The following is a 25551-nucleotide window of genomic DNA, read 5'->3' as shown; positions in this document are numbered from 1 at the left end:
TACATATTTAAAATGTCGCCCTTAGGAATTTTCTAGCAATCGTTTGCGTACACCGGGATAGTATTGCTGATCCACTCTTTTTTCTATTTCTGCGATAGCTGATTTGGGCTCCCGTAGGGTACCACTGTAAAAAAAATTACAGTATTCAAGAAAAAAATGAGCATTGTTCTACATAAGGATTATTTATCGACTGAAATTAAATCGGATGAACAAGCGGAAAACATTTAAAGATGATTTAATAAAAAGTTGTCAAACAAACATGTATACCAAATATTATTATCGGATTATCTATTGTTTATAAAACAAAAAATTGTGTTTGCCTTGAGCTTGGTCAATCAGCGGTCAAAATCACGGAAAAATAAATAATAAAAAAAACTGTTTGCGATGGGGTCAATCAGCGGACAAATTCACGAAAAAAAAAGAAAACGCTGTAGTTGTTTAAATAAGTTTAGAGTTCGACGACACAGTAGCGATCATCATTGAATGTTGGATTTCGTGCTATGTTTTGCAGTCGGAGTTATCCGTATAAAGTTTAACTGAAAAGCGGTTAGCGTGTAGAAAACCGACAGATTTTATACTGATTTGACAGATCGCACAAGTTTCGCAGTTATGAGTGCGCAGTCCAATTTTTTGCGATGCGAATGGTATTATTTCCTATAATAGATCATTATCCGTACACAACTCCTTTTTTAAACTTCTCATATACGATTTGTTACATTTTAACGACAACATAATTGAATTCGACCAGCATATAAAGTATCAAAGACGCATTTATCGCATCAAAAATCTTCGTCATGCCAAATTCGTTAATTCTCAGGCTATGGAAAAATGTGTATTCAATAGTGTTCAATATTTTTTGTTTTGTCTGGGATTTTAACGCTCGTAATTAATTCAATCTCAATGAATACTAAGAATAATAATATTTCATTCCGATGACTTCATGTTTTGTCCTCTCTTGCAAAATAATGATTTGAAGATTGATTCAAGAATTTACTTCTTAACTTTTCAATGAAATTAGTGAGTAAGAGTGAATTTTTGAACTGTGTTTACTGCTCCAGCTAGCCTACCGCACGGAAGGCTACCGTCGCTCGATTAGAAATTTTCCCAGTAACCGCAATAAAACAAGACAAACTTTCGCTCCCTCCAGCCAGTCTGATAGAAATAAATAGCATCTCACTCATTCGTTTGGAAACTATAGGCAATGGAAGCGAACAGCAAATTCAAAAGCTGGGTGAAATTCAAGCTGCATTCCACTCGCACTCATGCAAAATTATCACCCAAACTCGGCAGCGCTTCTTTCGCATATTCCTTTCCTTCAGCAAACCAACGTCATCACCTCCTGCTCCTTGCACAGTGATCTATAATAAAAAAAAAAACTTGGTCAAAACATTATATTTGATTTCACATGAAATTGCAAACAATAAAAATTCAAGTTTGTTACAACATAGTATTTCAACATTGCAGTGCAATTATTTTTCCAAATAAACATAATATTTAGAGTGTCATAATTGGAGCTTTATAACAATTCCTTTCAAAGCGACACATATGCAGCAAATGTTCATCTTCAATACAAATCAAATTGAATCAGAATACGTTAAACCTCATTCCAAAATGCGGAATTTTTTGGGTATGGATATAGTAACTTCAACATTTACATCAAAGATATCAATTCGGATTCGGATCCGGTAAATTAATTTACTGAGAGGTGAATTTTATTGAGAAGAAAAGTTCTCGAAATTTATCATAAAAGAGCAGCTCAAGTTGTAGCATTATAATTCCAACTAAGATGCCAAATACGCTTGAGTCGGCTTGAGAGTTAAATGAATTGATTATAGTCCAAAATACATTCATGATATTTTTAAGTTTATTTCAATCATTCATTTTACTTTCGACCGGCTTTTCAATTTCCAGACCACTGTGCACCGTCGGCCGACGAACGGCCGCCGGCTGCCGGCTGCCGACTGCTTGCTGATGTCGTTTTCACACATACATGCATACTTCTTTTTGTGGAATTGCATGCCAAGATTAGGCAAAAAATATGTTTATATTTTCTTGAATTCAAGATAGAAAATGTACGTCGTTTGGAGTAAGTTATAATTTTATATTTTTTGCCATGTTTTGCTGCAACCAACGGTATTTTTTAGTGATTTTTCCATAAGGAAGTGTGTTTTTAAAATCAATCCGAAGATGGCAGATGCACTAGCAAGGTAGGTTCATTTTAGATTTTTTCCGAAGATCATAATTTTATTAGCAGTTTGTCATGCGAAAAAAATTTATTACGCAGTCATTGGGATTCAATTGTGGACAAATGCTATGCAGAATGTTGCCATATGCGATTTCCTTTTATGTTTATTTTTTTTTTCATTTTTAGGCGTATTTTTGACATGAAAATCACCAAAATGCATTTTGGCATGCCAAGATTAGGAGCATGCCAAGTTAAGGCTCACTTACCCTACTTTTGGATGTTAGAAAAAAAATTAGATTCTTCAATTAGATCCATGACATGAAAATGTTTCATCCGATAGCAAGCAAAAACTGACACTTTGAACTATTTTTCTTTGAACTCAAAATGTGAAAATTTGAATGATTAACACGTTCGTCGCCATGGGACCGATATTCGGGGGACGCTCTTGTATTTAAGTTAGTCGCTGAGTCTAGCCTAAGGTTGCAAGAAACTTTTAAGCAAGAATCCGGGTCGGAAAAACCGGGCAATTTCATTTAAAAACCTGGCACAATCTGGGCATTTATTTTTGAAAGTGACGACCAAAAATCTGAGCTATATCTAAGCAATTTTTATCAAATCCAAAAAATAACTAAAAAAATTAAAAGAAAAGAAATTTAAAAAAAAATTTCATCAAAATTCATCGACAGAATTTGAATTGATTTTTAGGCTTCCAAAAAATCCTTCATGATTATTTTTATAAAACTTGCTACAAAAGTTTATTTTGGAGGCATATGTTGTTTTTTTTTGGTTCATTTGCGAAATAAAGTGAATAAATCCGAAAAAAATCCGGGCATTTTTCAACGAAATCCGGGCAACGGGGCCGAGCCGGACTGTTCCCAAATTTTAAATGAAATATCCGGGCAAAATCAAATGAAACTGGGCAATCTGGCAGCCTTAGTTCAGCCACACGTTGCACAGCTTGGAGTTCTCCCTCTTCACGATCTCGCTCTGAGAATTTCTTTGGGCCCGGCTAGTAAAACTATCAAAATGAGTATGGCGACGAACGTGTTAAAACCTTTTCAATTATTATTTCGCACTAGCCGGTTGGGAGTGCTTTGCAACACCTCCGAAAATAGATGAAAATTTGTGATTTTTTCTGTCAGATAATTTACTAGCCTATTTTTAAATTTCTACCATTGTTTTCAATCTGAAACAAGGAATCTGTTATTGTTAGTATCAATTATACTTTCATTTGGCACAAATTGAATAATTCTCCTTCAAGTGAAAAATGGGAACATTATGACCCAAATTCCCAAAAAAAATCCAAGCCGTAGATTGGAGAAATTGAAATACTTCATCTCTAATGTGAAATTTTCTCTGAAATTCAATCTGCTTTCAGATTTAACCAGACCCATTTGAATGAAAGGTATTTGGCGCTTTTTACCCGGAAAAATACAATCACTACTTCGTGAAACAGAGTTTGATAAACGAAAATTCCAGCTGCAATGTGGTGTGCGAATTTCATAAAGATGAAATAATGAAATTCTATAGGAGTTACATTCATCACAAACAAAATGATTTTCATTAAAAGGAAGGATATTTTAATCAATAAACCTATTAAAGAGATAAATTTCTATTCAAAATTTCAAATTTTGTGTACAAATCCGTCGATAAGTCTAGAACTTTGAGCATTGTTGTATGCACTCTCTAAGTTTTAGTTGGTTGTTGATGTTGTAAAATTCGATCATCATTCAAGTAGGTATAAAACAAATATTAAGTATCTGGGAACAATATTTCGGGGATAACTACATTCCTAGGGTTCAGTTGTGAAAATTTTTAGACGGATGTATTCTGGTGAACGAAAAAATTCATGTTAAATCGAATTTAAGATTCCAATTTTTTCTAGATCTATGCTCTTGGCTAGATTTTTCTAGATACGAATTGGGTTTTCCAGATAAATTCGCTTTTAATATTATTTTTCAAGGGTTTTGCTTCTATGATAAAAATAATAGCTAAGTTGAGGACTATGAAAAAAAGTGTGCAGAGATGCGTAAACGAGAGTATTTAAGAGAAAGCTAGTGAATTTACCATAATCAAAGAGAAATTATTGGCATGGCATCTTATTCATAGGGATAAACGGGGGCTAAAAGGATTGTGTTTTTTTATGTTTCAAGTGTAAATTCCTTTAAATTCCTTTTTAAGAATTCATATGACTAAGTATTTCATGTTGTCGACCAGACAAAACTGCCCGCCTTGAGAAAAAATTTTAAACTGCAGATTTTGTAGCTAGTTTAACTCTTATGCTGTACCGAATAAATCGAAAATAATTCACTTGGATGTATTCCTCAGATTGTTAAAAATTGAATATTGTTTATTAGAGGATTGCGTATAATGTTGAAAATATTTGTACATTAAACTCAAGTATCTCGTAAAAGTGCTCACTGCGTTTAGTTCGATCTGGTAGATCCCCGACCCTATAAGAGAAAGGGTTAATTCTGGGTAAATAAAGTAAAAATATACACTCCACTCGTATGGCTCAGGTCAAATCCGACAGCTTATTTAAATTTCTGCAAAATTTCACTTTATAAATTGCGTATTTGAGGCAATAAACTTGCAGGTTTGAATTTCTTTTGAGATTTTGGTTAAAAAAAATCCCGGCATCCCTGTATGCTGGACAGCTGGAACATTTTAGTACATTTTGATTTACGAGGAAATACATCTTACCTGTAAAGTACTTTTTTTAAGATTTGAATGTAACTTCTGAGAGTGATGTAAGGGAACTTTTCTGTATTCGTCCAATTTAAGTATTGTACCAGATAATCAACTTTGTCGAAGACATCAAAAGTAAGTGATTTAATCTCGCTATCGGGGTCCACCGATTGGCAATTGATTTAATACCAAAATAAACGCCCTGTTTAACTGTACAGTCATGTCTATCTCTTTTTTCCTGGGCGATATAAATTCCGATAATCCATGATTTTTTTAAAATTTCATATCACTTAACTTTTCACGAAACCTTTGAAACTACATTAAGAATGTTCGTTTCAAATACTGATTCTCATTTAAGAACCCTCCATTTGAGTTCTGAATTTGGATACTTTTTTGGATTATTTTTAGAGTCCATAATATAAACCTAAACCCGTTTAAAAAAAATGTTTTTGCTTGTATTGTATCAGATTCATGAAGCAAAATCCCAATTTAAAATTCTCCTACGGTAAAACGAAACACTTTTGAATTCAGAATTTGAATCTTGAACTTTCTTTGATCATGTTCTTTTCTTAATAAATGGAACCTGTTAATTGGTTTGGAATATTAATTTTGTTTTTGAGTTTTTTCTCTGAATTTTCTTAGCAGTTCAGATATTTATTTATTCTTGATGTGAATTCCGTTTTTTGTGAACAAAAATTTTAAATCTCAAATAGCCTAAAACAGTTATTCAAGTATCAGTATAGTAACCAGAAATTTAAATCCGTGCAAAATCAGACAGTCTAATTTAAACTACAGTTTTAAACAGTTTTTTTTTCTCAGTTCAAAGCATTGTTGAGATGTTTCATACTTTAAAGATTTTTTGCTTCAAAGACTAAAATTCTACAATTTCAGGAAATTGAATAAAAAAAATAATAACTATGTCTGTCAACACTGATAGGACACCTGGATAGTTTTGATCAAAAAGACTTAAGATTTTGTTTTAAGATAGCAGAACGTTTTGACTAATAGTTGAAAATTGCAAACGCTTGGTTTTGGTTCGGAGCTTCTTTGAAATAACAATTAATTTTAATTTTTCAAGAGCTTAAATTAAAAACGAAAATAAAAACTTCTTTCATATTTTACACAGAAGTCAAAAATACTAGTAATAAATGGTTTTGTTGAGTTTAACCAACTGATCAACATATCATTGTAACAATCAACAATTCTTGGCATTAAGCAAAAATATGGATTTTTTATGCCTGTTTGATGATTCAATGTATTGAATTTTCTAAAAAGATTAGATTTTATGTTTTTAACCGTTATATTTCTGAAAAAATCATTAAAAAAATATCTGACATCAGTTTTGCATCCAGCACTTGTATTTCAGTAAAACCTCATCAATCGAGCTCCTTTACGATTTGGATGAAATACAATATTGTAGGTTGTATTATTTTTTTCGTGCAAATATCTCGTATGCTCGTTTCGTTTAAAACAAATAAACAAAAATAAAATATTTATTAAAAGACGGAAACTCGAGCGATTTTTGGGTGAGCTTGGAACCCCTATTGATGTTAAAATTGTATCCCGCGATGTTATATTCAAACCAACATTTTTTAAATGTTGACCTTCCGATACATATTTTTTTTGTATTTTCTTCAGGTAAAATAAAATTCAAAGACAAACGTTCGAGATATCAATAATTTATTTGAACTTGAACTGGGACTTTTTTTTTTTCTTGTTAACATGGTCAATCTGTGTCTCCTACAATCTGTCAATTGATTTGAATATTCAAACCGTCCGGAGGGAGTTTCGCTTTTCGTCCTCCTTTTTCGGACCCAGAACAGAGCCTACGGCAAAGTACTTAAAATTCAGAGGTTGTCGCCTGTTTGGAAAAATATAAGCGACCATTAATTTATTCCGCACAACAAAGTGGACCTTAGAGACCAATCAACAATCATTCATTCATCCGCCCATCCGAAACGAGAGACCAGGTCAGCATTACAATCACGATTCAGGGATCCCCCAAACCGGATATAGAACCTTACCCACAGGGGCCGGACCGACCTTATCCTGATCCGAGCAGATCTGGGATGAAATAAAAACCATAACTACGTGCACCTCAAGCTGGTGGTTCCGATTTTCCTCCATTTTTTTTTTGTTTTGTTTGTTTTTTTCATTCTCTCAACACCATAGAATCCCAAGCCCCCAAACGGTGTGAATATTTGTTGCTATTCCCAATTACACCGGAGGCATAAAATAAGCATAAAGGCATCATCACATCACCGTTAAACCTTCTCCATCCACTGATGACGATGGCGAATGTGGGTGGACAGCAGCTTGCTAGGGAAGAGGAAGTTCCAAAGCCAATGTTCCTCTTCCTATTGGGCAGCCAACGGAAACAAACTCGGTGCACCAGTTGTTGGGGGATTTAAAGTTGGTCTTTCCTACTCATGCAACAGCATCATCATCACCCTGACACCGGACGGAACAATTCTTGCACACACATTCACACCTCGGAAGGCCACCACAATGCAATGCCAGCTGGTTCAATGGGAAAGTTGATTCAATGGAATGTACCTACCTAGTAATGTTTTGTTTCGCGCCAGTTTGCCGACACTATTCTTACTTTTGTGACAGTTGATTTATCTGCTTAACTTTGTATGTTCCAAGCAATGTGTTGCCAATTTTTGAAATGTCTTTGTGGTTTTATTGTTTGTTCTCCGTGCGGTAGTGATACGAAGAATTTGGACCATCAAAATGTAATTATGTACTCACACCACACCTACTCTATTGACAGTTGACTGAGTTCAATATGTTATAAAGCAAAATGACTTTACTCGTTACTTAACATTTATTCCAACCATAAGTATGAATTGAAGGTTAATTATAACTCGTTTTAAGTTCAACAGTTCTAAAGAACATCAAAAACAACTATCTTCAAGGATGCTCTCTATCGTGATATAAAATATCGTTCATAGTTCAGCTACTTCTTTTATATTTTCTAAAGTATTCAAAATCTGAGAAATTTTTTAGATTTTCGTAGAAAGTTTAGGTTTTTGAAATCCTGTTCTTTCAAACCAAACTTCCCAGTAATTTTTTTTTACTTAAAATAATATTAAGATGAAAATATGTACATTTCAAAATATTTTTTTTTTGTCTTTATTAAAGAGACTTCTTTAAAATAATTCTTCTAGAAAAATATTGCAAAACGAGTGTTGCTCAGCTGGCAGGATTCAAGACGCATGAGTGCGCCGAATGAGAAAGAGAAAATTTTACGAAACTCTTTCGTTCTTCTTTCACGGGCACATCTAAATGCTCAAAATTCTCAAAAAAAAATTTGAGACCGAAACGCAGTTTGTAAAATTTTGAGCGGTGCAAATTTGCGCATGCTTATTCGAAAATGCCAGCGAGTGGTTCGAGAAAATATAGCTATGTGGAGCACATCTCTCAGATTTAAGCTTTTTTTTCCTCAGATTTAAACTTTTTTTTCCTCAAAATTAAGCTTTTTTTACTCAGATTTTAGCTTGAAGATGAACCAACGCCAGTCGAGAGAACAAATTCTTTCAAAAAAATGTTGAACATTGAACTGTTAACACGTTCGTCGCCACGCTCATTTTGGTAGTTTTACTAGCCGGGCCCAAAGAAATTCTGGGAGCGAGAAAGAAAAGAGGGAGAGCTCCCAGATTTGCAACGTGTGGCTTAACTGAGCGGGTAACTTGAGTAAGAGAGCGTCACCCGTTTTTTGATGTGACGGGGCCCCCAGGAATTACACCCTTCATCCGAATAAGGGTGCCATGGCGAGGAACGTGTTAAACCGTCTTCAAAATATTGAAGCGGTTCCAAGAGCGGTTGACGTTGGACCACGACAAAGGAGCTTGAAGAAAACAGAGACCGGAGAACAAACAGACGGAGGGAAAGGTAAAGCGAATGATTAGAGCAAATCTCAGAGTCTCAACCCGTGATTTGGCTTAAAAGATCGGCATGTCGTGCAGAGTTACGTCCAGAATGCAAAGAAGAGAGCTGGACTACATAAAAACAAGGTACAGAATTTCCCAAATTGCGAAAAGCGGCAACAATCGACGGCTAAAACTCGGTCACAAAAGCTCTACGAGAAGATGCTGACAAAATGTGGCTGCTGTGTGATGGACGACGAAACGTATATAAAAGCTGATTTTAAGCTTATTCTAGGGTTGGAGTTTTTCACCGGCAAGAGCAAGTTTGATGTAGACGACTAATTTAAGAAGAAAACATTGTCGAAGTTCGCCTCCAAATACCTATCTCGTTTGGCCATCTGCTCTTGCGGACTGAGGAATGAGCCTTTCGTGACAAAGGGCACAGTAAATGGCGAGTTCCACAAATTTGAGTGCCTCGAGAAGTTCAGCACGATGAAGCTCCGCTATTTTAGCCAGATTTGGCATCTTGCCACTATTCTAAAAGTATCCTGTAGTGGTATGAGGCCAATTCAGCCCATTTTGTTCCAAAGTACATGAACCGGCCAAACTGTCTGAAGCTGCGCCCGGTGGAACAGTACTGGGCAATAATGAAGCGGGAACTTCGGAAGAGTAAAAAGACGCTCAAATTCTCGTCTTTGAGCGTAAATGTAAATGTTAAGATATGAAAGATATGTAAAAAAAAGTAGGAAAAAAAACTGAGAAACTGGTACGAGATGACACTGTAAAGAATTTGATGGAGGGCATCAAGTCAAAATGTGTTCAATTTTACACTCAAGGCTCCATCCATCCATTTCACACGTTAAATTTCCTCAGAAGTCAAATCTGCCGCTGAGTTTAACCGGAGCCATCTAAGTGAAGTGTTATTTGCCCTTATTTCCCCAGTATTGAGCTTTTGTCATACCAACATAAAATTTTGTGTCATTGAAATTCCATAGAATGAACATAAAGGTATTTAAAACTATTTTAAAGAACATATTTGCAGTTAAAGGATAAAAGGACGCGATCTGTTCCCCCCCCCCCCCCCCTTAACCCCTATGAAGAAGATACGATTTTATCAAATAATTGCTTTAGAACTCACTTGGAAGTCGATCGATTTTTACTTTATGAGTATCAATTTAGGGCAAAAATTTTACTCAACCATGCTCAAAGTTTCAGATCGTTTGTATGATGAATTGCATGTGTCTTTTCTGAAAATTTATTTATTATAAATATCTTTTTCATGAAAGTGGGATTATTTGTAATGCAGCTTTTCATCAATTTTCAAGAAATATTCATTTCATATTGTAATCTTTCCCAACAATTTTTCGGCTGAAAAACTGTTTTTATCAAATTAAGTTTCACGAAGTTATGACTGTTTATTTTTCTGAATAAGGCCGCAACAAATTTCAAATCCTTCTTTTGTCACTCGGAGTTGGAACATCGCGAGGGGGGGGACAATAAAAAATAATGCGAAAAACAAATAAATTGGAATAAATTGCACGAAAGTGTAGGAAATAAAGGATTAATATTGAATTTGACAAAAAAAAATGGCATCACTTCATCATTGAAGTGGGCGTACGAATACCAAAAAAGAGAGCTTCAGAAAATGAGAGAGAGAGAATTCTCTGAAAGCCGGTTTCAATGACAAGCATCCTCATTCAGTTAAGTAAATTTGGAGATGACAGACGCGCGAAATTTCAAAGTGAAAAAACGGTTTTGCGAGCTTATCTAAAAGGATACTACAGAAAGCTTGTTTGAAAAGAAATGTATACTATATCATTGCACAAAACCTATAAATCAAGAAATTTTTTATCGAAAAATTCAATCCAATCAAGAATACAAAAGTTGAAATAACTCCAATCTTCAAAAATTTGTTTTTTTGTCTTGTAATCTTTCGGATATTGGAATTTTTTCTCGAAATTTACATAAAATACTTCAAACTTTATTTATTTCCCCCTTCGGGTTTTTAGAAATTTCGAAGAGGGGGGTGACAAAAGAAGAAATTTATATTTGTTCCAGCCTAATAAGAGCAAAATAAAACTTCACTCCGATGTCTTCGGTCTAGCTCGACGGCAGATTTGAATTTTTGAAAATTGGCATATGTCCAACCTCCCACTTCAAGTTTTTTGGTAATCAGGGTCGAAGTTTTCATAGTGTAGGGGATATGGGGTATCATGGGCCACTTTTTTTCCTTGCTTCATTACAAAAGATAAAAAGGAAAAAAAAATTATGGAAAGGTTTTCTACATTTTTAAAGGTATCATATAGCATTTTTTTTAATTTCCCGAGTTCAGACTGTTTAAAAAAAGTTTTTTTTAATGATTTTGAAAAACTGTGGGGAAACGTGGGCCACCAAATCTAAATTGACTAAATATAGTGCAAAGTTTATGAGTTGACCCAAAACTGAAATTTTATGATTCATTTAATAATTTAAGCGATTTCAAATTAGGAAATAAAAAAGAGAGTAGTATATGATGGAATAGTTCCTAATTCCTGGCTAGCGAACGTTTCGGAAAAAAATCCTTATATAGGATTTATGTTCGTCTCTATCGCATTGGAATAAATGGTCCAAATATTTTTCACAACTCTTTGTTTGGCAAAAGAAAACTTTGCAGGTAGGAAAAACGTATTTTTAATTTTGAATGTGTATAAAAACACCAAAATATAGGTGGCCCAAGATACCCCACAAAATGTGGCCCACGATTCCCCGCAAGCTATGATTTGCAAATTGATTGCGTTTGTGTGACTGTGACTTTGTGAGCACATAAACTACTAAAATCAATAGTTAAACGTAAACATCCAATAAACTATTTGACAAGAAAGTTCTCTTATTTAAAGGCAATCCGAGTTTTTGTCAGTACCCAGCATTTATTTAAGAGGGTATATCGCCGAAACAACAGAATTATTCGAACAAATATATCAGATGAAAAGATTGTATTGAACTTACCAAAATAGCATATAGCTACAAAAGTGGAGGCGATATGTGTTGTATTCTTCGATTAAGTGAAACAAGAGAATAACTGTCTAAAGGTATTTATTAGGACTTGTTTCTTTCGTGGTCAGAATACGACTAGTGAAAATTTTCTAGTTTGTTACTGCATAGCCATGACAGCAAGTCATGGCTATCTCGACTATTCCTTGATATCTCCCCCTTTAAGAAAGATCGTAGTGCATCAGTCAACTGGGAAGCCTACGATTTTGGACTAAACGGTCAGGAGATTGGGAATGGATAGTGACAGGAGGCTGGATGAAACTATCATCATGGCGTTGCTTTGTGCTCACTTCAGTTGGTCTCGGACTCTGCGGCTTGGCAGGATTCAGAGTTGTTCGAATCGGTCTTTTCAGGAAAAGTTCAGCAGGTGTCTTTCCTTCGGGGGCGTTTTGATTCGGTGTTGAACGGTACGTGGACAACAGAATTTGAAGATGCTGGAAAGTTGCCCTGCTTTCCCCCTTGACGAGCTTCTTAAGATCCCTTTTCAGTGCGTCTACGAACCTATCGGCTTGTCCGTTTGACTGCGAGTGATGCGGAGCCGTGATCATGTGGCTGACTCCGTTTGATTCGCAGAACTGCTTGAACGTTGAGCTCACAAACTGGGAACTGTTGCCTGTTACCAGGGTACGTGGATATCCATACCTTGCGAAGGTTTCTTCAAGGATATCCAGTGTTGCGGTGGTTGTCATACTGCGGGTACGGAAAACTTCGGGCCACTCGGAATAGGCGTCAACGATAGCTAAGTAGTAGTAGCCATCCACAGGACCAGAGTAGTCGACATGGATGCGCTCCCATGGCTTCATTGGAATCGACCATGACTCCAGATTGGTTTTCCTCGGAGATTTTGCGGCGCAGATACTACAACGTCGAATATTGGATTTCTGCTGCACGGACTGGATGAGTGTGTTGAATGGGACCGACCAGAGATTGAACTGATCAATCGTCTCGATGCCGAAGACGTTGAGATCCTTGTTCGTTGAAATGAAAACTCGGCCTTGCTTGGTGGTACCATGGACGGTGATATTTGCAAGAAATTGACCGATGATACCAATCTCGTCTCCTGATGCGCTGACAGCTATAACTTCCGGCTCTTGAATTACTGGTTGACCAATTGTTTCCCAGACCTGTTCGGAGATGATTGTAATGTCCGACGCACAGTCTAGTTGTAACTGGACTGGGAAGTTGTTGAGATCCACTTTGATGTATTTCCGTTTAGTGGAGTGGTCCAATCGATTAACCAAAGTGCCATTGGATTTGACGGTGTCCTTGGGCTTTGGTTGGTCGACTGGTTTGAAAGGTTTCTGCTCAGCAGAGGAACAATAACCATCTTTGTGACCCTTCTTCTTGCACTTGCTGCAATAACGATGTTGATAAGGGCAATCCTTGACGTAGTGTTGGTCTCCACACAGCCAACAGGGTGTTTTCGGGACCTTTTTGCTAGCAGGCTTCGAATGATGGGTGATGCGGTTGACGTACTTGTCGTTTCCTCCCTTCTCGATCATTTTTGTGTCTTGTTTGACGTTGATGATCCGATTGCACTCCTCCACTAGGTTTTCCAGCGTCAAAGTGGTTCCATCACCAGCGGGTGCGGACTCTTCTGCTTCAAGCTTGCCAATCAATCGTGTCCGGATGTCTGCATCGCGTGGTGACTGGAGACCACAGACGAACCGAAGCGCCTTAAATTGATGGTTGGAGAGCTTCGTCAACTGGAACGCTTCACAGTGTTTGTTGATGGAGGCGGCGTAGGTGGAAAAATCATCAGCATCGTTCTTCCCGTACTGAAGACACTGATAGCGAGCGTTGAAGAGCGATGTTTGCCTTCCAAAAAGTTTCATCAATTTCGTGACGGTTTCTTCGAAACGGAATTCTCTGGGGTGTTTTGGCAGAATGCTGTTCACGTAACGTTCGTGGAACTGCGTGCCAATCTTACGGAGAAGCAACCTCACCTTTGCGTTGTCGTCCAACTGCTTGCCGTCTTCCTTGAAAACGTCTTCGAAGCGCGCGTACCAGGATTCAAAAAATATTCCGCCGTCAGGATCGTACCGGAACTCGTCGATACCAGTTGCGAGGGACTCGATGATTCGCTCACTGCCAGCCGGATTTGCGTTCGTCCGTTGGAGATCTGCGATCTGCCGCTGCTGGTTTGAGATCAGTTCGGTGAGCTGGATAATCGCGTCTCGAAAAGCCTTTTCGGTCATCTTGAATCGGTTGAAGCTTGAAGGTTTCAGGAATAGGAGTTGGGTTGCTTTCGGAGGTTCTTGAAATTCCTCGTCGCCAAAAGAATGTTGTATTCTTCGATTAAGTGAAACAAGAGAATAACTGTCTAAAGGTATTTATTAGGACTTGTTTCTTTCGTGGTCAGAATACGACTAGTGAAAATTTTCTAGTTTGTTACTGCATAGCCATGACAGCAAGTCATGGCTATCTCGACTATTCCTTGATAATATGTCTACAATGACAAGATTTCAACGATTCGATTTTCTCACAAAAAGCAAAATATAGGATTTTATGTAATTTGAGTAAAACGAAAAAAAATTTCCCCGACCGAGATTTGAACTCCAGTCCTCCGAATTGGCTGTCCGGTGTTTTACCACGATACCAACTCATCAGTTGATATGATTCGCGCTATAGCTCTATTTTTATGTAAGATTTTCTGTTCACGACCCGGTCAAAAGAAGGAAGGATCGCCCATTTATCGTAAATCAGTTCACTCAAATTGTAAATGTCGTTTTAGCATATTCTCAACTATTTGGAGACATATTTACGAATTGACTAAACTGCTGTCCAATTCAACTTTTTTGGGCAAAGCTTGTCGTAAATGAATGATAGAAAATCACTCAATACCAACGTAATTACGATAGTTATTGAAATTGTCTTAATAGTCGATTTGGGTTATCATTTCTATCACGATTTCATGTTGATTGGGTAGCTTGTGTTCAATGGACTTGTTCAATTTTGTATGCAAATTTGTACGGAAAGAGAAATATTTGCATCCAGGAAGTCATCCAGGAAATTAAAAAAAGCTTAAAATGAAGTTTGTCTTTGATTAGATATTGATTTGGCCCATTTGAACCTCAATTTTTTGTCAGCATGAGAAGAAGCAAACTATTTCCCGAAAAATGTCATAACCATTTCAAAATGAAAAATGGGAATCCATTGAAAAATATTTTAAAATTGGTGGCTTTGCTTACTGGAGCATTCAATTTTTTCATGACATTTTTTTGCGAAGGTTATTTAAATCAAAAAAAATTATTAGCTATGCTAAGCAGTGAATTGAGAATCCTTATTTTCATCCTACGGATAAGCATGGTGTTAAAATTGTCCAACAAACGTTTCGTAAAGAAAACCGTTTCGAAAAATGTTTTATTCTGACGTATGACTTATTTGCCGTATTAGGAATTTTAAGGTTTTGTTTAACATTTAGCAAAAAAATCGCGCGAAAAAAAAACATGAAAAATTAAAACTGTCGTTGGATGCATATTTCAAGCAGAAAATATCTTAAAAAGCCTCATTTCATTAGTAAACATTCCAATTAACTTGATTCTGGGCTTGTGATATAGCTCAGTTGGCAAGTCAGTTGCTTCCTGAGCCGATGTCCGCGAGTTCGAGCCCAAGAGGTAAACATCGAACAAAGTTGTACCGTATGAGTTTTTCAATAACTATTCGCCAACAGCAACGTTGATAAAGTCGCGAATGCCACAAAGATGGCAAAACGACTATAATCGAAACAAAAAAAAAAATGATTCAGTATAGTTTTTGAGAAAAAAGTTTTAAAACAGCTGAAATATTGGCAATTTATGTAAGTCATTCCGTGCAAAAATGGTTAAGGGACAACGATTGGCAAATCATCCTAGCACTGAATTAGGGGAAAAGTTCATATAACGCCCCATGTGGCTAATATGCGCCATTCTTGTTTTGAAGAATCTGAAACATTTTAAGCCTGCAAAATATTACCAATTTGTTTTAAATGCTGTGATTGGCCATGGCAAGTATGAATTTTTCCTTAAAATGCCCATGTGTCGTGATTATTTCACAATTTAAGTTTTTCTTCATTTCGATCTAAATTTTAAAACACTTTTAATAAGGTGTCACCAAGCAGAGAAAAACGAATAATACAATATTTTCTGACACATCGATAGAGGAGAATCTAAATTATGATTTTATGCTAAAAAATCATACTGAACTCGCTAAGGTATGCTTTTCATGGGTAAGTTCTATCACGGCCCATGCGCTCTTTATAACGCGCCAATCGTAGTAGGCTGAAAATAGCATCAATTTTTAAAAAAGGCCAATTTTCATTGAAAATGAACAAAAAGTCTAAAACCATATTTTGAGCGTTAATTCAGCCCAAAAAATCTATTTTTCATTTTTTGTTAAATTTCTATTAGTCCATTTTGATTTTCTTTTCAGTCAAAGTGTCTGTAAGTATTGGTGTGTTTTCGGTCTTCGGCTGCTTTCGGGTGTGTTCGGCTGCTAGGCGCGTATTGAATACACAGTTTTGTTCTGTGGCTTTGAATATGGTTTAAAAAAAAAACATGTTTTTGAAGAAACTATAGCAATTTAAGTAATGAAAAATCATAGGAATTTGTAGAAAACTCTTTTCTTCAACGATTACACCCATTTTTAACACAATTTGTACGTGGAATACATAGAAAATCAGCGACTCGCTTAGGTGGCGCATAATAGGGCATGTTCCCCTATATTAACACAAAATTTTCACAATAAATATAGTTTTTCCAGAAAGGTAATTTCATACCGATTCTAGTGGTGTAATTACATAAGCGCTATAATACTTTAAACAAATTTGATAAATATAAAACAAAAAGTAGGTATATCCAGAATATTTACGTTGACGCTTGCGGATGTCTGTGGACATCAGTCAACATCAAATTAGAAAAGTGAAGAAGAAGCAGAAATTCATGTTAATTTTAGGGTGAAATTTAAGATTTTCTTGACCTTTATAAAAATTATTGATTTTTTGTTCCTTTATCGATTGAATGCTTTTTTACATCCCTCCAAGGAGCGAGCTGTTTCCCATCTCCACTCAGAATGTTTTATCAATTCAAGTTATCGGCATTCATCTCAATCTTTATTGAAGTTGGTTAAAAGTCTCAACAACAACCGCCCCATTAACCATTCGTTTTGTTGTTGGATAGCAAGTTATTTTCCATTTTTTTCTCTGGGGGTGCTTTTTCAAATCAAGGGGACCGATATCGTCAGGCGAAAACTTTTCCCGAAAAGGGGTTCACCTTCTTTAGTAAAACTTGGACCCGAAACTCGCCAAAACTCGACTTGCCTGTCGGAAATTTTCGAGTGCGAGTAGAGATAACAATTTGCATTCTGCCGGGCGTCCAGCATCCCAAAAGTTGACCTATCTTGGCTTTTCTTGTTTTCCGCACTTCCAAAACTTCCAACCTCCAAACCTACTTACTTACACAAAGAAAAACCTTTTGACCTGCTGGGGTCAATGGATGAAAGAAAATTTTTCGGGTTCGAACCATAAAAACAGATTTCCAACACCAGTCAGTGTGTATTGAGGAATTTGGTCCAGGAGGACGTCCCCTGCTGCCTGGAATGAGTTTGTCCTTTGATGACTTGTGGTTTGTAAGCATGTTTTGCCGGACTTTTCAGGGAGAGTGAGCCTTCGGTCGGAAGTTGTTTATCAGGGAAAGTTTCTTTACAGAAAAATCAATTCTCCGGGATTGTTCAGGTGAATGCAAACTATTTCACTTTGATGACGAACACCGACTCCGGATATCAACTTTCCTGTTGTAGCTGGAAATATTCGAGGGAAAACTTAAAATAGCTTAACTTGAACTTGTGCATTGTCGAGAGTATGTTATTCGGAATCATTTACATCTACACAAATTTCTAAAGAAAAAATGTTTGTTCAACTATAAATAGATTTTTTTCCTATTAAGAGGTAAATTGGATTGGTTGCTTGATTTTTTTTTTGTGGCTTTTGGTTCAACCTGTTTCGATCTATCTTATTCTAACATATGCATTGACTAAATTGTCGAAGTCAGCCATACATATGGGGGCGACATAATCATAATAAGTACCTTTTAATCCTCTTACAGGCTAATCCTTCGCACATTCGCGTCTACCGACCCTTGCGGGACCATAAAACGGAGCTGGAAACGGCGCTCCTCGGTCTGCACTTTGTGGCCAGCAGTCACCATTTTCTGAATGGAAAGCTCAAGGTAAGCGACATTTATTGTTCAATCAGTTCACAATACGTAGGAACGTTTCTAGCTGGCTATCGGCTTAATGAGGTGATTATTTTGTGACAATTCTACCTGAATGGGGTTTATTTGGCAGGAATAAAACAGAGGATAATGGAAGCTAGAGGAAGTGTTCAATCATTTCAATCAAATAATGCATTCAGAATGTTACGATTTCTGGACACGCTAGCTCACAAAATATGAAATACTCGTCGAAACCAATTAAATAAGAAGCATCTCGGAAGAATGAAATGAAATGATTTACCTACTACATTGAGAACATACTCTTTCCAGATTCGCTGTTCAGCTCAAATACACGACATTTATCTGCAATCGACGGAGAAGTCCATTGATGAGGAGAGGCCACGCGTCATTTCGGCGGCATCTTCCTCCTCGAATGGGAACAGCAACGGCAACAGTATCAATCTGATACACAACATCCCGTACGATCAGTTTTCGCAACTGGACAACGAACTGCCGCACGTACACGGTAAGAAAAACAAATATTTTTGAAATTGGCTTTTCATTTATTATCAGTAAGCAGAAGTTGACAAAATGATGAATATTAACCGTCTTACTGAAAAAAAAAGGAGACAAAACAATTGAATTATTGATCTTTTATGCAGATCATGATTCTGATCATGAATTCTGATCTTGATTTTAGAACTTTATCCCCGATCATAATTAAAGATCCAGATACTCGATCAACATCTCAGCTCATGAATCAAGATCCTTATCCAAGATACTGATCCTAGATCATAATACTAGATCCTAATCCTAGATCCTAATCCTAGATCCTAATCCTAAATCCTAATCCTAGACCCTAATCCTAGATCCTAATCCTAGACCCTAATCCTAGATCCTAATCCTAGATCCTAATCCTTGATCCCAATCCTAGATCCTAATCCTAGATCCTAATCCTAGATCCTAATCCTAGATCCTAATCCTAGATCCTAATCCTAGATCCTAATCCTAGATCCTAATCCTAGATCCTAATCCTAGATCCTAATCCTAGACCCTAATCCTAGATCCTAATCCTAGATCCTAATCCTAGATCCCAATCCTAGATCCTAATCCTAGATCCTAATCCTAGATCCTAATCCTAGATCCTAATCCTAGATCCTAATCCTAGATCCTAATCCGAGATCCTAATCCTAGATCCTAATCCTAGATCCTAATCCTAGATCCTAATCCTAGATCCTGAATCTGGGTCCCAATCATAGTTATTGATCCTAGATAATGATCCTAGATCCTAATCCTTGATCCTTGATCCTTGATCCTGATCCTAGATCCTGATCCTAGAACCTGATCCTAGATCCTGATCCTAGCTCCTAGATCCTGATCCTAGATCCTGATCCTATATCCTAATCCTAGATCCTGATCCTAGATCCTTATCCTAGATCCTGATCCAAGATTCACAAAAATGACGAGAATGACAAAAATGACAAAAATGACAAAAATGACAAAAATGACAAAAATGACAAAAATGACAAAAATGACAAAAATGACAAAAATGACAAAAATGACAAAAATGACAAAAATGACAAAAATGACAAAAATGACAAAAATGACAAAAATGACAAAAATGACAAAAATGACAAAAATGACAAAAATGACAAAAATGACAAAAATGACAAAAATGACAAAAATGACAAAAATGACAAAAATGACAAAAATGACAAAAATGACAAAAATGACAAAAATGACAAAAATGACAAAAATGACAAAAATGACAAAAATGACAAAAATGACAAAAATGACAAAAATGACAAAAATGACAAAAATGACAAAAATGACAAAAATGACAAAAATGACAAAAATGACAAAAATGACAAAAATGACAAAAATGACAAAAATGACAAAAATGACAAAAATGACAAAAATGACAAAAATGACAAAAATGACAAAAATGACAAAAATGACAAAAATGACAAAAATGAAAAAAATGACAAAAATGACAAAAATGACAAAAATAACAAAAATGACAAAAATGACAAGAATGACAAAAATGACAAAAATGACAAAAATGACAAAAATGACAAAAATGACAAAAATGACAAAAATGACAAAAATGACAAAAATGACAAAAATGACAAAAATGACAAAAAATGACAAAAAATGACAAAAATGACAAAAATGACAAAAATGACAAAAATGACAAAAATGACAAAAATGACAAAAATGACAAAAATGACAAAAATGACAAAAATGACAAAAATGACAAAAATGACAAAAATGACAAAAATGACAAAAATGACAAAAATGACAAAAATGACAAAAATGACAAAAATGACAAAAATGACAAAAATGACAAAAATGACAAAAATGACAAAAATGACAAAAATGACAAAAATTACAAAAATTACAAAAATGACAAAAATGACAAAAATGACAAAAATGACAAAAATGACAAAAATGACAAAAATGACAAAAATGACAAAAATGACAAAAATGACAAAAATGACAAAAATGACAAAAATGACAAAAATGACAAAAATGACAAAAATGACAAAAATGACAAAAATGACAAAAATGACAAAAATGACAAAAATGACAAAAATGACAAAAATGACAAAAATGACAAAAATGACAAAAATGACAAAAATGACAAAAATGACAAAAATGACAAAACTGACAAAAATGACAAAAATGACAAAAATGACAAAAATGACAAAAATGACAAAAAGACAAAAATGACAAAAATGACAAAAATGACAAAAATGACAAAAATGACAAAAATGACAAAAATGACAAAAATGACAAAAATGACAAAAATGACAAAAATGACAAAAATGACAAAAATGACAAAAATGACAAAAATGACAAAAATGACAAAAATGACAAAAATGACAAAAATGACAAAAATGACAAAAATGACAAAAATGACAAAAATGACAAAAATGACAAAAATGACAAAAAAGACAAAAATGACAAAAATGACAAAAATGACAAAAATGACAAAAATGACAAAAATGACAAAAATGACAAAAATGACAAAAATGACAAAAATAACAAAAATGACAAAAAATGACAAAAATGACAATAATGACAAAAATGACAAAAATGACAAAAATGACAAAAATGACAAAAATGACAAAAATGACAAAAAAGACAAAAATGACAAAAATGACAAAAATGACAAAAATGACAAAAATGACAAAAATGACAAAAATGACAAAAATGACAAAAATGACAAAAATGACAAAAATGACAAAAATGACAAAAATGACAAAAATGACAAAAATGACAAAAATGACAAAAATGACAAAAATGACAAAAATGACAAAAATGACAAAAATGACAAAAATGACAAAAATGACAAAAATGACAAAAATGACAAAAATGACAAAAATGACAAAAATGACAAAAATGACAAAAAGAAAAAAATGACAAAAATGACAAAAATTACGAAAATGACAAAAATGACAAAAATGACAAAAATACAAAAATACAAAAATTACAAAAATTACAAAAATTACAAAAATGACAAAAATGACCAAACTTTCAAAATTGTAAAAATTGTCAAAATTGTCAAAATTGTCAAAATTGTCAAAATTGTCAAAATTGTCAAAATTGTCAAAATTGTCAAAATTGTCAAAATTGTCAAAATTGTCAAAATTGTCAAAATTGTCAAAATTGTCAAAATTGTCAAAATTGTCAAAATTGTCAAAATTGTCAAAATTGTCAAAATTGTCAAAATTTTCAAAATTGTCAATATTGTCAAAATTGTCAAAATTGTCTAAATTGTCAAAATTGTCAAAATTGTCAAAATTGTCAAAATTGTCAAAATTGTCAAAATTGTCAAAATTGTCAAAATTGTCAAAATTGTCAAAATTGTCAAAATTGTCAAAATTGTCAAAATTGTCAAAATTGTCGAAATTGTCAAAATTGTCAAAATTGTCAAAATTGTCAAAATTGTCAAAATTGTCAAAATTGTCAAAATTGTCAAAATTGTCAAAATTGTCAAAATTGTCAAAATTGTCAAAATTGTCAAAATTGTCAAAATTGTCAAAATTGTCAAAATTGTCAAAATTGTCAAAATTGTCAAAATTGTCAAATTTATCAAAATTGTCAAAATTGTCAAAATTGTCAAAATTGTCAAAATTGTCAAAATTGTCAAAATTGTCAAAATTGTCAAAATTGTCAAAATTGTCAAAATTGTCAAATTGTCAAAATTGTCAAAATTGTCAAAATTGTCAAAATTGTCAAAATTGTAAAAATTGTAAAAATTGTCAAAATTGTAAAAATTGTAAAAATTGTCAAAATTGTAAAAATTGTAAAAATTGTCAAAATTGTCAAAATTGTCAAAATTGTCAAAATGGTCAAAATTGTCAAAATTGTCAAAATTGTCAAAATTGTCAAAATTGTCAAAATTGTCAAAATTGTCAAAATTGTCAAAATTGTCAAAATTGTCAAAATTGTCAAAATTGTCAAAATTGTTAAATTATCGAAATTTTTAAAAATTGTCAAAATTGTCAAAATTGTCAAAATTGTCAAAATTGTCAAAATTGTCAAAATTGTCAAAATTGTCAAAATTGTCAAAATTGTCAAAATTGTCAAAATTGTCAAAATTGCCAAAATTGTCAAAATTGTCATAATTGTCAAAATTGACAAAATTGACAAAATTGTCAAAATTGACAAAATTGACAAAATTGACAAAATTGACAAAATTGACAAAATTGACAAAATTGACAAAATTGACAAAATTGACAAAATTGACAAAATTGACAATATTGACAAAATTGACAAAATTGACAAAATTGACAAAATTGACAAAATTGACAAAATTGACAAAATTGACAAAATTGACAAAATTGACAAAATTGACAAAATTGACAAAATTGACAAAATTGACAAAATTGACAAAATTGACAAAATTGACAAAATTGACAAAATTGACAAAATTGACAAAATTGACAAAATTGACAAAATTGACAAAATTGACAAAATTGACAAAATTGACAAAATTGACAAAATTGACAAAATTGACAAAATTGACAAAATTGACAAAATTGACAAAATTGACAAAATTGACAAAATTGACAAAATTGACAAAATTGACAAAATTGACAAAATTGACAAAATTGACAAAATTGACAAAATTGACAATTTTGACAAAATTGACAAAATTGACAAAATTGACAAAATTGCTAAAATTCACAAAATTGACAAAATTGACAAAATTGACAAAATTCACAAAATTGACAAAATTGTCAAAATTGTCAAAATTGTTAAAATTGTCAAAATTGTCAAAATTGTCATTATTGTCAAAATTGTCAAAATTGTCAAAATTGTCAGAATTGTCAAAATTGTCAAAATTGTCAAAATTGTCAAAATTGTCAAAATTGTCAAAATTGTCAAAATTGTCAAAATTGTCAAAATTGTCAAAATTGTCTAAATTGTCAAAATTGTCAAAATTGTCAAAATTGTCAAAATTGTCAGAATTGTCAAAATTGTCAAAATTGTCAAAATTGTCAAAATTGTCAAAATTGTCAAAATTGTCAAAATTGTCAAAATTGTCAAAATTGTCAAAATTGTCAAAATTGTCAAAATTGTCAAAATTGTCAAAATTGTCAAAATTGTCAAAATTGTCAAAATTGTCAAAATTGTCAAAATTGTCAAAATTGTCAAAATTGTCAAAATTGTCAAAATTGTCAAAATTGTCAAAATTGTCAAAATTGTCAAAATTGTCAAAACTGTCAAAATTGTCAAAATTGTCAAAATTGTCAAAATTGTCAAAATTGTCAAAATTGTTGAAATTGACGAAATTGTCAAAACTGCCAAAATTGTAAAATTGTCAAAATTATCGAAATTTTAAAAAAAATGTCAAAATTGTCAAAATTATCAAAATTGTCAAAGTTGTCTAAATTGTCAAAATTGTCAAAATTGTCAAAATTGTCAAAATTGTCAAAATTGTCAAAATTGTCAAAATTGTCAAAATTGTCAAAATTGTCAAAATTGTCAAAATTGTCAAAATTGTCAAAATTGTCAAAATTGTCAAAATTGTCAAAATTGTCAAAATTGTCAAAATTGTCAAAATTGTCAAAATTGTCAAAATTGTCAAAATTGTCAAAATTGTCAAAATTGTCAAAATTGTCAAAATTGTCAAAATTTTGAAAAGTGCCAAATTTTGAAAAGTGTTAAAATTTTAAAATAATTGTAAATTTTTTTTTTAAATTCTCACTTTTTTTGGAGTATTTTTTTTGGCATCACTGACATCAGATCACAATCGCAAGACCGACTCAATTAATCATTCTGGTTTGGCTTCTTCTCTTTCCATGTCTCCGTTTTTTGAACTTCCGGACAGGCGAGGTATCCGCAGCATCTGCAGCCGGAAGCGTGTCTCCTCTGACAGTCCAGCAGTACCTCCAGCGGCTGCCATCAATCAGCAGCCCCAAGCTTCTGCGAACCGGAAGCCATGGGATCGGAGGTCTTCTTGCGGCGATATCGTTGCTGGAGCTAGCAACAGGGTTGCTAATAGTTTTCTATCATTTGCTCAAATTTAGCACCATTACCGTTACATGATTCCGTGACGGGAATCAACAGTGAAGCTGTCGATTGATGTGTTGTCTTCGGGATTAGGCGTGTTATTTTTTCATTTTTGGAAGACCTTCTTTTATGTATGTGACTTTTCTCCGTTGATTTGTTGTCTGATTTGTGGTTTGTTTTGAGGATAGTCTTCAGGTTTCGTTCTTTCGAAACAGCTATTAATTTCAAAGAGATAGCCAATCGACTTTGTTCCACGCAAGTCGAGAAATTCTTCGTTGGGTTACAATAAGCAAGAAAGCGTGCAAAGCGTTTCGAGATGAGTTTAGATAAGCGATGTAGAAATGGAACAGTTAGAAGCGTTTGGATCCCGGTGAGGATATCCTTGGATCTCGGAGCGCGTGATTAAAGTGTTAATGATAACGATGACGTGTCCTGACGCTGATAAATGACTATTTTGGGTGAATGTGTGAGACTTGCTGAACCTAACAAGAGATCTACGGTTTATTAATGAATGTGTCTGGAGGCTTAAGTGAAATCATTTAGAGAATAAAAAAACGAAAAGTGTGAGAAAAGAAATCATACTCAGAGTGGATTGAACAGGTGTGTTGAAAATTCTCAATAAATGCATTGAAAACAAAAAAAGGCAAATACAGGTGCTGATGATAGCCTTAGTAGAGAAAGTTGAATTTTTAACTAGGACACTTTCAACAGGTTAAAAAGAAACAAATCAAAAACCAGGATTTCCACTTCCCAAAATGTCATTGATACCGTTTGAAGGTTTCAGGAATTATTTTATTGCTTTTCGGTTCACCCGTCAACTGCTCGTCGTCCTCGTTGACAGTTGCATAAAATTGTATCCCATCAATGTTGTACATCATCATTCAAAATTGTTCATCGGAGAAAGCAAAAATTGCCAAGACACTCACTTGTCACCACCGAAATCAAGATTCTCCGAACGTTGCTTCTTCGGAATAATATGACAGCAGCATCATTCTTACAACCCCATTCTTCAATCCTCAATGCGAAAGCAAGACGGATGCCTTCGAGAATCCAAGTGACGATG

At 34.1% G+C, this 25551-nt stretch overlaps 1 protein-coding gene across 1 annotated transcript in view; it reads left to right on the top strand.

The window, feature by feature from the left end:
- LOC129745328 (uncharacterized) overlaps positions 1–25036 on the top strand; it is an 88520-nt gene extending 63484 nt beyond the window's left edge. Inside the window, exons 4-6 of the mRNA XM_055738329.1 lie at positions 17856–17978; positions 18294–18489; positions 24307–25036. Coding sequence (XP_055594304.1) covers positions 17856–17978; positions 18294–18489; positions 24307–24524 — 537 coding nt within the window. The 3' untranslated portion in view covers positions 24525–25036. The remainder of the gene's footprint in view (positions 1–17855; positions 17979–18293; positions 18490–24306) is intronic.
- The last annotated feature ends 515 nt before the right edge of the window (positions 25037–25551 follow it).

This window comes from Uranotaenia lowii, chromosome 2, assembly GCF_029784155.1.
Source record: "Uranotaenia lowii strain MFRU-FL chromosome 2, ASM2978415v1, whole genome shotgun sequence".
Classification (NCBI taxonomy): domain Eukaryota; kingdom Metazoa; phylum Arthropoda; class Insecta; order Diptera; family Culicidae; genus Uranotaenia; species Uranotaenia lowii.
This window is presented reverse-complemented; position numbering and strand designations above follow the sequence as displayed.